At 36.5% G+C, this 13634-nt stretch overlaps 1 protein-coding gene across 1 annotated transcript in view; it reads right to left on the bottom strand.

Annotated features, from left to right (window-relative positions):
• si:ch211-220f16.2 (golgin subfamily B member 1) overlaps positions 1-13634 on the bottom strand; it is a 57492-nt gene that overhangs the window by 27403 nt on the left and 16455 nt on the right. The window contains exons 14-16 of the mRNA XM_052097784.1: positions 11186-11343; positions 3179-3329; positions 421-544 (exon numbers count right to left, since the gene is read on the bottom strand). Coding sequence (XP_051953744.1) covers positions 421-544; positions 3179-3329; positions 11186-11343 — 433 coding nt within the window. The remainder of the gene's footprint in view (positions 1-420; positions 545-3178; positions 3330-11185; positions 11344-13634) is intronic.

Below are 13634 nucleotides of genomic sequence, written 5' to 3'. Positions count from 1 at the left end.
AAGTGGTTCTGAATAAGCATACAGCACACAGAGAGTATGCAAAAAATATTCCAAGAAATCCTTTATTCTCCATGATTCATGACATGAGCCGTGTGTGAGAGCAAGAAGCGGGGGATCTGGTGTTTGTCTGTAACAGGATTGTATAAGTGTTTTTCCGAAAATAAAAAAATACATTTAACTTTAAATGTTAAAGGATTTAAGCAACGTATTTTGCGATTTTCTATAATTCAAGCACTTTTTGGTAAAAATTGCTATTTTCAAGGGTTTTCCAGGACTTGCATTTAAAAAAGCCAAATTCAAGAACCCTGAACTATTGTCCACTGTACTCCAGCTTACACTGAGTATTTAACAAATGACAATCAAAGACTGCCCAACAGCAAACATCTTCAACATGTGCAATGTGTCAAGCAGGTTTCACACCTGTATCTGCAGCACCGTGCTTTGGCCACCATCCACCCATATTCTCTCCATCCATGAAAACATCACAACCAGTGGGATCTTTGGGGTCTGGGAAAGACTGCCTGTTATCAAACTCCAAGTCTTCCTGTAGAAATAAAAAGAAAGAATTTACACATCCATTCAATTTTTTTATTTTTAAAACACTTCTCAAAAACATGTACAGATAATTACTTCCACATGATTGGGAAAATGTTTTAAAATCTGCCACAAACTTAATATTAAATATGAACATTGTGACAAAATTATTTTAAGGCCAATTTATACTTCTGCGTCAAACCTACATCATAGGCTACACATTGCTACGGAGGTTAGCCTGATGTGCACCTCTTTAAAGATGCAACAGTATGCGACATCTACACTGACCTCAACAGTTGTGATTGGTCCACTTTAAAGCCGAGACTGTCCCCTAGGATGATAGAAGATATTTGAGGTAGCGTCGCCTTTTCACCAAAATTATTTTAAGATCTATGCCTAGTATCACATTGTATTTGAAACTGGGGGCATGTTTTTTTAATGAATTAATCGCTTTTTTCAGCAAGTGTCAAAAGAATGCAAAAAAATATATATATTTATGATATAATTGACTCGAGAGCAAAAGTACAGTATATTCCTGATTTATTTTCTCTCTGAATAGCAGACAACGTTTCTAGGGTAATAAATAAAACATACCAAAATCTAAACATATTCGCATTGTTTGATGAACTCATTAATAATGCTGCAATAATTTCATAAATACTTTTGAATCCATGAATTACATTGTTTTTGTTCATTTATAAAATGTAGAATCATTTCAGAAATGAAGCCATTTTCTGAATATACTAGCACTTGACTGTGTACTCGCAGAATGACAATTGCAACCCAGGTTCGACACAGAAGTATAAATCTTTCTTTAGTCATATTCTGTTTAAACTAAGACACACACTCTTTTCCTGCTATTCTCTTCTGCTCGCTCTTACCATTGATTACACTACATTTGAGTCAAATCATACATTTTATTTATGTCCTCAACAACAGCAGACAAGAGGCTGAAGGTTAAATTAGTAAAAATATGCAGGCGAGTTTAAAATATTGCGCTGCATTCACCTTTCAGTTTATAGATTTAACTCCATTTTAAGGGCTGTAAACTATTCTCTCACTCCAAAAATACATACTTGACATATTACATACTGTATGTAAAACAATACCATCCTGTAATCTTATAGGCCTCAAAATGAACTCACTATGGAAACGTGCAGGTAGGCCTATAAATAAATATTCTGTTACAGTGGATTTCCAAAATTATGCCTTTATAGTACGCATATATTAACTTATTTGTATTTGCATCACTAAGTCTTCAGAAAATCATGTAAGCGCGGCACAATGGCTCCAAAGCATGAGCGCAAAAAAGGTCTGTATGATGCTTGTCAGTTGGGGCACACATAAGACTATTTTCATGTCAATTTCTGCCTTTAAAATCATGTTTTATTCCTTATTTTTGAAATTGAATCAAATCCATGGAATAAGGATCAGATGTGATCGTATGTTGTGTGCTTTATAAATGAAAGGAACATGAAAATTCTTCACAACTCATTTTGTGTTCCACAGAAGCAAGCGTGCAAGTTCTAAATGACATGAGTGTGAATAAATGAGACTTCATATCTGACAGAGGGAATAGTTCACCCAAAAAAGATCTTCAAAATCTTCAAACACCACTTATTATAAAAGTGATTACTACACGGTTCTCTGGAATACTCTTGATTGGTCAATGGTGCCATCTAGCTGTCTGATATTTCTCAGTAACAACCACACATCCACATATCAGACTGCACATCCATCATATTGCGAGCCATCATACCTGCTCCTCGGATCACTATGAGATCTCTACAAGTATGCTCATGAAATAATTTCAACTCAAATCAATGTTTCATGTATATTTATTTATCTGGCAAGTAGTCTTATAATAAGAAAAATAATGAGCAGTCAGACGATCCTTAATTACAAAATAAACACCAGCAGAACTCTGATGCATACCGGAGGTGGATTTCAGCTGTTAAGCCATTTATTTGTTCTCAATGATTATGTAATTTCAGCACAAATCAATATTTTATGTCCATGTATTTATTTATTTGGTAAGTAGTACTGTAATAGGCTGGATAATGAGGAGTGAGACAGTTGTTATCGCAAAATAAACACCTTCAGGTTGATACCTTATCACCATGTCAGGATTTATTTTGCAATAACAACCAGCTGACTGTACATTATCCATTACATAGTGACTCTGTGCTGTCAAGCTCCATAAAAGTAAAAACAAAACACCATAAAACCACAGATAAAGTAGTCGATGCAACTTGTGCACTATTTTCTAAGTCTTCTGAAACCACACATTCACTTCTTGTGATGAACAGACCAAAATTCAAGGTGCAATTCAACTTCAAATGAAATCCAATCAAATTATTTATCAACTCCTAAACAGCACACAATTTAAATATGGTGGCACATCAATAACATCTAACCTCATCAACCAATAAGATCTGATGTTATTGAAGTGTCGCCTCATTGGATTTGTACTCCATGGAAGGAAGTTATACGGGTGTGGAATAATGCGGGTGAGTCAATAATGACAAAAGTTTAATTTCTGGGTGAAAAATTCCTTTAATTCTACTTTGCAACCCAGTACAAGAAGAAATAATGCAAGGTGGTAAAAAGGACTATCATTTATGTAGTGTACTGAAGTTCATACCTGCAAGCTGCGTGGGGTGAAATGTTTGTGCTTCCTGCTTTTCTGTGGGTGGAGACCATGGGCCTGGGCCAACTCCTCCTCTACGTCCTGTTGCCGTTTGGCTAATGCTGGATCGGAGCAGCCAGGAAACAACCAGTCATCCTCAATCAGTTTTGTGCCACAAGATAGTGGGAATGGATCAAATACATTTAGAGCAATGGAGTACAGGGTACAAAATCAGCGTGGAAGAGAGATAGAGGGGGGGAGAGAGAGAGACAGAATGAGAGGTAATTCTAGTGCAGATCAGAAAAAGTGGTGAACGGGGTGCGGGAAGCAGCAGTAAGGAGCACACATTGGAAACTTGTTTTTCAAGTCAACAGTATGATTGTGGACTAAAATACTTGCAATTCACACAAAGCCATGCACACTTGCTCCAGATCAGAATGCCCCACAATCCACTGCAGGGTTTCATTTCAACCTAATTTGCAGGTTGACAGCATTATCAAATTGCCTTACCCATTAGAAAGTGAGCAAGTTTAGATCCTACGGTTAAGGAGAAGGTTCGATTTTTTTCAAGTGACGGGTGCCACAATATTTTTTTTGGCTCAGATTGGTCTAAGGGAGTTTAGAAAGCACAAAATCAACTCAATGATTTTGTGCCACTGCACAGGAAAACGGAATCAGTCCCATCTGTTTTGTGTTCAGGAAAAAGGTTTAAACATGCAGTGAAAGGAAAGCATCAGGATTACAGTGATCAATGAACACTGAACTCTGATCAGAAATAAACAGATTCTCATTGATAATGGAGAGAACAATCATGAAACAGAAAATAAAAATCTCAAGTTCACCAGCCAGGATAAATTCCCCCAAAAATGTACTCCCTTGCATGTTGCTCCAAACCTGTATGACTTTCTTTCTTTCTTTGAACATAATAAAAATGTACAATGTAAGCATATAGAGAGCAACAGGGGTTGCAAAGTTACAACAAAGCATTTTAACAGTCCATATGACTATTGTGCTATATTCCCAGAATTCACTGAAAATCCTGCCATCCGCCGCAGCTTTCAAATCTAATTTGTTTTTCGAATTTTGGCCACTAAGATTAGTCACGAGACACCCAAGAATCGATGCTATTTGGCATCAATGCTAGCTACGATTAGGGCTACACTATAATGGAAAAAATCATAATTGTCGATTTTTTTCCTCTTGATATTGTTCTTAATTAATAAAAAATATTAGAGCAGTCAGAATTAACACGTTAACACATGTGGTTAATTAAAAGTTTAAACTTAAACCCAATTAACGTATTTACCATTAATACAACATAAACCAGCACACACACTTATAGGGGAGGCGGAACCTATGTAATGAGTCCGTCCGGAGTCAATACAGAGACGTACACACAACAGTGCTTCTCTGTCCATGACAAAATGATGGAGAAAGGACCTCTTAACGCTATTGATGTACAAAACAAGCCAAGATGGGATTTGTGAGAGAAATCAAGTATTTTTCAGCCCATGTAAGGTAGATTTTAATTACCACAGAAGCACGGCAAGTCTTAACTATCACCAAAACGCAGAATGATTTGTTTTTGTCTGCAAGCACTTTTCAAGTAGAGTTCAAAGCGGCAGTGACGTTGCTGCCCTGACGCGAATCACAAAAGCAGCTTCACGATTGATGTAGGAAAGTGGATAACCACAGTCTACCGGGCAGATTAATATTGTGGAGGATGAGAGTTTAAGGGATTTAATGCCCACTGCAATGAATAATAAACCAATGGGGACTAAAGCCACCATTACACAGCAAAGGTGTCACAGAAGCTGTATCTGAAGAGTAATTTACTGTAGGTGTATTTTCTGTATTTACTGTAGGTGCAGGAATAAATGCACATAAATGTACACAGCAGTTGCAAATAAATAAATAAATAAATAAATAATGTTATGAATTTTAAATGTACAATTATAAATATAGAAATATGAAATGAATAGAGTGAAAACTCAACCTATGAGGACTAATTCTTTCAATACGTCATCCTCCCAATTAGACTTTGGTAAATGTTTAATAGCAACTTGAATTGGTGCTATTTCAGTGCAATTCTATCTTCATACTGTGGAAGGCTTTGCATGGAAAATATTAATAAGGCATTATATTGTTCTATTTCGTTTTGTTTTCTTTGCTAATATGGAAATAAATGCATTTTGACAGGAAAGTCAAAACAATATAAATCGACTGTAATTATTGCAATATTATTAAAATGTAATGTTAGCTAATATAATTGACATAAAAAAAAAATGTGTTTATGGCAACTGCATACCATATTCTTTTTTTAGGATACACATCCAAAACAAGCTGAGAACTTTGTTCATGTGAAACATTAAAAATGCATCATATTGTGCGTTAACGCTCTTTACAACGACAGAGCACATTTTTATAAAAATCCAACTTGTTTTCTGAATAATAACATGTAAAATGCTAAAAATGTGATGGCCTTTATGTGGCTCTGGGTGAGAGCAAATGTTTTATTTTACTGTTCTTTAAAAAAAAAAAATCCCCCCATTTTTATTAGTGCATATCATTTCATTTTTTGGTCCCAAAAGAAAAGCATAGTTAGCTTTCTCAAAGGTGTCATACTTATTTTTTACTTATTTTTAAGATTACACATTTTTATCTCGATTTGTGTGGGTTAGAGTACTTGACTACAAAATTAGACAAAAATGCCCATCCCTAGTAGATTTTCCAACAAAATCAGCACAGAAAATGTCAAAAAGTCAGATTGGGGCTAGAATAATCAAAACAGTCTGATTCATCAATGCAATGAACATGTCTCTGAAAAACACTATAAATAGAACATTTTGATGTGACTGGAGTACATCTAATGGCATTTTGTAATTGACACTTTTCTTGCCTGGTTAATTGCAGCAGCCTTGATTGTAATATTAATTATTTTTTATCAATTGTGCAGCCCTAGCTATGGTGGAAGATAACATTTTGGTCTGTACTTCACGCAAAACTATTTTGTAAATATTACAGGAGATGGGTCATGTAGACTACCTTTATGGTGCCTGTACGGTGCTTTATCATCATTTTGCAGTTTGACAGCCTTTGGTCACTGTATGCTTCATTGCATGGAAAAAGAACAGTGTAAACATTTACCTAATCTTGTTCTTTTGTGTTGCATGGAAGAAAAATGGTCATACAGGATGACATGAGGGTGAGTAAATTATGGCAAATTTTATTTTTGGGTGCATTATCCCCATTATCCAGAATTTCAAAAGAAAAACAGTAGTTTGACATGCAAGTATAAGAAAATGATGCTGAAACCATTAAATACACCAGTTGCAATTCACTGAACAGGAGCTTCATTAGAGTTGTCATTAGAGAGGCATTTTAATGAGACATGGGCAGTTAAAATTTATTTGAACAGAGGTCACTTTCACATTAAGTCTTTGTTAATTGTTTTTTTTATTAAACCTTTTTATTCGAGTATTTTTGTCTTTTTCAGTAAAAATATCTACAGTTGATTCAGAAGTTTACATGCACCTTAGCCAAATACATTTAAACAACTCCAGACATTTAGTCATAGAAACAAAGTTAGGATCACTATATTTTAAGAATGTGAAATGTCAGAATAATAGTAGAGAGAATGATTTATTTCAGCTTTTATTTATTTCATCACATTCCCAGTGGGTCAGAAGTTTACATACACTTTGTTAGTATTTGGTAGAATTGCCTTTAAATTGTTTAACTCGGGTCAAACTTTTTGGGAAGCCTTCCACAAGCTTCTCACAATAAGTTGCTGAAATTCTGGCCCATTCCTCCAGACAGAACTGGTGTAACGGAGTCAGGTTTTTAGGCCTCCTTGCTCGCACACGCTATTTCAGTTCTGCCAACAATTTTCTGTCAGATTGAGGACAGTTCTTTGTGATGGCCACTCCAATACCTTGACTTTCTTGTCCTTAAGCCATTTTACCACAACTTTGGAGGTATGCTTGTGGCCATTGTCCATTTGGAATACCCATTTGCGACTGAGCTTTAACATCCTGGCTAATGTCATGATGTTGCTTCAATATAGCCACATCATTTTCCTTCCTCCAGATGAAAACTGATGATGCCATCTATTTTGTAAAGTGCACCAGTCCCTCCTGCAGCAAAGCACCCCCACAGCATGATGCTGCCACTCCCATGCTTCACAGTTGGGAAGGTGTTCTTTGGTTTGCAAGCCTCATCCTTTTTCCTCCAAACATAACGATGGCCAAAAAGTTCAATTTTTGTTTCATCAGACCTGGGGACATTTCTCCAAAAAATAAGATCTTTGTCCCCATGTGCACTTGCAAACTGTAGTCTGGCTTTTTTATGGTGGTTCTGGAGAAGTGGCTTCTTCCTTACGGAGCAGCCTTTCAGGTTATGTCGATATAGGACTTGTTTTAATGTGGATATAGATACATGTCTACCTGTTTCATCCAGCATCTTCACAATGTCCTTTGCTGTTCTTCTGGGAATCATTTGCACTTTTTGCATAAAACTGCATTCATCTCTAGGAGACAGAATGCATCTCCTTCCTGAGTGGTATGATGGCTACATGGTCCCATGGTGTATATACTTGTGAACCATTGTTTGTACAGACGAACGTGATACCTTCAGGCATTTGAAAATTCAAAGGTCTTGGCTGATTTCTCTTAATTTTCCCATGATGTCAAGCAAAGAGGCACTGAGTTGGAAGGTAGACATAAAAATACATCTACAGGTACACCTCCAATTCAGTACACCTCCAATCAGAAGCTAATTGGCTAATTGTCTAAAGGCTTGACATCATTTTCTGGAAATTTCCAAGCTGCTTAAAGGCACAGTTAACTTAGTGACCCCCTAGAATTGTTATATAGTCAATTAAAACTGAAACACTCTGTGGAAAAAGGATGTGTGTCATGCACCAAGTTGATGCCCTAAAAAACTTGCAAAAACTTTAGTTTTCTAATATTAAAGGGCACCTATTATGGAATTTTGAAAATTACCTTTCATGTAGTGTGTGACATAGATTTAAGTGAACAAAAACATCCTGCAAAGTTTTATATATGAAAGTTCACCGTAAAAAAAGTTATTGTCTCTCAAAAGTAGGAGTCGACTCTGAGTCAATGTAATGAATCGTTTGTCCAACGAGTCATTTTCCTTTTCGTTGTGACGTCAAGACGAAAAATTATCAAATTGGCCGCGCCCACTCATTGCGCGCGCAGACACCAGGGAAAACTTGAAAACATCATGTCGACAACAAGACGCTGTGTTCTGAAGTGCATATCAAAAGCGACCTTTTTTTTCACTGCCCAGGGACGAGCATGTGAAGAATCAGTGGCTAGAGTTTATATTTACAACTATACCACACAAGTACAGCCCGAACCTTGTGCTGTGTTCGCGTCATTTTAATGACGATTGCTTTACGAACATGAATGCTTTCAAGTGTGGATTCGCGAGCCGGTTGATACTGAAGGAAGGTTCAGTACCAAGTTTATTTGGATCAGCTTCCTCCTCCGAATCACAACCTGTAAGTATTATTAATAATTGTTGCTTTTATGTGTTTTTTAGCATGCTTAATAAGTATTTGTGTGTGTTGTGTAAGTTACGCTCAGTGCAGCTTCTAGGTCTCCAATGTCAATTTTTTGAAATATGTGAAATGTTTGTCGATGTTATTGGAGTTGTCATAAAGAATAGAGCAATAACTTGTAGTAATGCAGTGCTTTATCAGTATGTTTATGCATTGGGCTAACGCAAACAATAACTGATTGGGTGTTTTCCACCGAACTTTGGGCTATGATCGCTAACATAAATCAACTCAAATTCCTTCTCTGATTTTGATTTTTTTACTACAAAGCGGTGATGGGCGTTCCGTTTCCGACAATCTCTGCACAGAGTATACCAATCACAACTGACTGGGTCATCTGACCAAGCACCGCAGATTAGCGTCACACAAAGGAGGGGTTTGGTAAAATGAGTCGTTGAACGAATCATTTGGGAGTCGGTGAGCAAATCAGGTAAACATAAATGCATATTACAAGACAACAAAAGTGTTTTTTGTCATTGCATGCATGTAAAACTGTTGTTGGGGACTCCCAAAACAATATTAGGAACATTTTAAATGCCATAATAGGTGCCCTTTAAATCTGTGGAGTGGTTAAAAAACTAGTTTTAATGACAACCTAAGTGTATGTAAACTTCTGACTTAAACTGTAAACATTCCTAAAGCAAGATAAATGTACTTTGACAAGATATTTTGTCTTGTTTCCACAGCAAGCTAACAAAATTGTGCAAAAAAAGTTTTTTTCTTAACCCATTGTCAAATACTTTCTTCTTGTTTTAAGCATAAAGCCCCACTAAATTTTCTTTAATGGCCAAATAATTTTTTCTTGTTTTATTAGATATTTTTACTGGTAAATAAGCCACAATTACTTGTTCTTGTTAATCACTGTGCCATATAACTCCCTAAACTGCAAAATCTCCCTCAAATTTCAAAACATTTCTTGTGCTAACATCCCTTCCCTTTTTGACAGCAACAAATCAACCACAAAAACAGATCAAATTGTGACACTGTTTCAGCACTACTGTGAGATTAAGAAAGACTGCAGTACCCAACTGCGCATTGCTAACTGAACTGTGCTATGTAACTCTCTGGATAGCATTCCATATTTGTGTGACCCAATGAGATGGCAAGAAAACTGCAAATAAAATAAATTAAATAAATGTTGCTATTTTTCTTATGTCATACAAATTATTATCCTTCCACATGCCCGAGGTTGCCGACCCTTGCAATGGAGTAAAATGTGTTTAGATTCTATTAGAAAAAACATTCAGAAGGAAAATGACACTGACATTTCTCATGTATCCTGGTTTCATCATCATTTTACCCTGTTAGAACAGGTGCTGGGGGTTAGGTGGGCATCACTAGGCCGGTGAAAACTTCAATCTGTTACTATCATGCATTCACAGAGGTGAAAAGGTTGGACATTAAAAGTACTGACACAACAGAAACACATCATGCAGAGAGTTAATCCTGCAGGTCTGTTGTTACAAGTCTTGTCCAGGGAATTGGAAGAAGAGGAAACATTATGATTAAACAGAAAGAGACCACAGATGAAGGAGAGGATGCCATGTGCTGTCTCATCTGTACTGCCAGAGTTTCCTCAGGAGGAGATGAAGAGCTGTGGGGAAACTACAGGCAGTACAGATAGAGGCAGACGCTGGAGGGAACGGAACCTGCATGCACAAAACTGATGGGAAACTGTTCTCAGTAGCTGCACCCATCACACGGAGCAGGAGCAGAGGAGGAGGTGGGGATGAGGAGGGGCTCGGGACCGATTGGTGGGAGAGAAGTGTTATAAAACAAAAGCAATCAAAAAAGAAACCAAACATTTGTGCAAAATGGAAATCCAAGTTGCTTTTACATGGACCTCTCTTGTGGTATTAAAGAGACAATTCACTAATTCTGTCCTCATTTACTCACCCTAAAGTGGTTCCAAACGCATCTGACATTCTTTCTTTGATAGAATGCAAAAGGAGATATTCATTGTATGGAATAAGGATGCAATGAAAGACTAAAGGCCCCTTTTGTGTTCCACAGAAGAAATAAAGTCATTCGGGTAAAGAATGACATTAGAGTGAGCAAATGATGACAGAATTTTATATTTTGGGTGAACTATAAAGTCTACTTTAGTCATAATTCCAATAACTAGAGAAGCACCTATATGGCTCTTTAAACTTGTTCTCAGTGTCTGTATAATTTAATTTCCCAGAGAAAACATTTAAATAAGTGAAAGTCAGACACAATGTTCAAAAGTAGTTTAACATTATTCGTAATTCATAACAAGAGAAAAAAAAAGAACCTGAAGATGTTTGCATATATGAAGCTAATTTCATGCTTCCAAATTAATAAAAGTTGTGCCCACAATGTGCCAGGAAATTACAGGTCTGCTGCTGTGACTTTGTAGCTAGATTCTTCTGTTTGAAATATTTGTGAATGTGTAGTATTTAAAAGTGTCATCCTCACCCTCTCTCTCCTCTTCGATTTGGCTCATTCTGAAGGACATGGCATGCTTCTCGTGACCCTGATCCCGAACCCCCTCTGACTCCATCACCATGGTAACCATCTCCTGCCACTCCATCACCTGATTCTGAAAATCATCCATGCTGCCGGTCTCACTCGCCTGCCATTGGGAATACACAGATATTGTATTCATAATCAAATTCATCACTTTTAAAGTGCTATTTGACCATCATTTGTGTAGTCACAAATGTACATCTAGCAAGAGGAAGGGAGAAGTTTTGTAACCCCAGTTAAAATCCTAACATTGCCACTTAAGGCCAAAGTCCACGTTGTCTGCGTTGCTGATCGGAACATGCACAGTATGCACGATGCAAATTTTGTCATTAGAACAGTCCACGGCCCAGATTTTGGAGTCATGAGTGAAGTGTACAGTCAGCATTATGGCCTTTCCTTTCAGTCACTTGTGAGAAGATGCCAAAATGTGTCAAAAGCAGCAACAGATCCTGAGAGAAAGGATTTGCTGCTAAACCAGTTATTCTGTATTATACTTGAAGATAGATAATATGTATATAAAAAGATGCATAATGATGAATTTTTTAATATGCATATATTAAATAATAATTTATTTTGATTTTTTTTAAATGCATGCTCTATATTTGGAAGCACATGTAATTTAACCTGTCCTCAGCAAGAGGTCAAAATGTTAAACTGCCTAACAAATTCATAAATATCAAATGAAAGGTAGGGATCTGTAAGATATCAAACTATATATTTAAATGATATTTTCCCTAAACAAACTGCCTATCAAATTTGTGTCCTCACTTTGCGTCAACTCCATCAGATCTTTCTATAATCCTGAATAAATCAGACAATGTCACGGTCAGCTAAAACTCTGAGCATCCCTTTCCCATTTCCTGCTCATGGTGGATGTAACAGTAGGACACGTTGTCTGGTTTGATATTTGTTCATATTTTAAACACACAATGTTTAAGTCTATGTGGTCACAGCTTCAACATGGCAACTACGTCATTCCCATTATGATGATTTCTGTTAGAAATTTGGGATAATTTTGCATTTTAGTTTGTTAAAAAAACGAAATGGCTCCAGTGTTAACATGGAAAAATATTTAATATTGTCAACTCTGTCAGAATTTTCTGAATAGTGTGAAAACAGAAAGAAAAAAAAACATTGATGGTATTTTAATCACTTAACTCCTTTATTGAACACCATTATTAGATAATTAAAGACTTTACATTCTTGTTTGATGGATCAAATGAAAATAACATGCTTTTTAGTATGTCTGACGGAGCTGACAATAATGACAGTAACATTTAAGTTATGAAGTGAACAAATGTCAGTTCTTAAAAAAAACACTCCAATAAAAACCTGTTCCCTCACATGTTTTTAACATACAAGATTGAGGCATTTATGATCAAGCAGATTCTATATTGCAAATAAGCAGCATTATGAGACGTGGCACAGTAGACTGCTTTGTTAATCATAAACAGGAGTCATAGTTTTACTGCATTGCCATTTGCATGTTTATTCACATTTCACCCAGCGATCCATCATTAACAGAAGCATTACAAATACCCATGAGTGCACTTTCTTTACAGTGTGAATAGTGAGACTCTGCTCAAGCACGCCCACGCAAAACTCAAGTGTTTAAAGAGCATTTGTGTACGGTCAAAACTAAGGTCAAGAGACACATGTGGATTATGTAAGACAGAAAGGAATATATATATATATATATAAAAAAGCCTGTATCTAGAGATGTACCGATCGATCGGCAGCTGATCAATATCGACTGATGTTCGTCTTAAATCCATGATCGGCCGATCGTGCCTAGATTTAGGGCCGATGTTTTTTGCAGCATGCAGGCAATCACACATACACTGCTCCTCTAATGAATGAGTGCTTTCTCAGCCCTTGAAGCATGACAGAATGGCCTATGGAGGGTGAGTTGTTGGCAATTCTAAGCATTCACGAATTTAAAATTTCAGACATGATGTAATTGAGAGGAATATGCCGGTTTGTTTTTAAAAATGATTTTTCTAGAGTCGTTACGGTAGTTATTCGGACTCGTTGCACAGTGAACAGGAAGAGGATATAGAGGCTGCTAACAGGTTTAAAAACAAATAAACATGCAAATACATGATACATGACGTGAGTTGTGACAATCAGACGTTGTGTTGAGTGATTGAGACCGTTTTGAGCAATCATGAGCACTTTTAGTTTTACTCTCTTCAACATGAGCGCACTCTGTCAATCAAAGACGTCAATATCTCATCATCAGTCACTCATCCCAATTTAAATCAGATTAATGTTGGTCACAATACCACTAATAATAAATATAACTGTTTAACCTTCAATAACGACACTGCATCTTCATGCGTTTGCTTAATAATGAGTGATTTTTGTTACAGCAAAACTCAAAGACAGATCCTGATC

The sequence above is a fragment of the Xyrauchen texanus genome, chromosome 29, assembly GCF_025860055.1.
Source record: "Xyrauchen texanus isolate HMW12.3.18 chromosome 29, RBS_HiC_50CHRs, whole genome shotgun sequence".
NCBI lineage: Eukaryota > Metazoa > Chordata > Actinopteri > Cypriniformes > Catostomidae > Xyrauchen > Xyrauchen texanus.
This window is presented reverse-complemented; position numbering and strand designations above follow the sequence as displayed.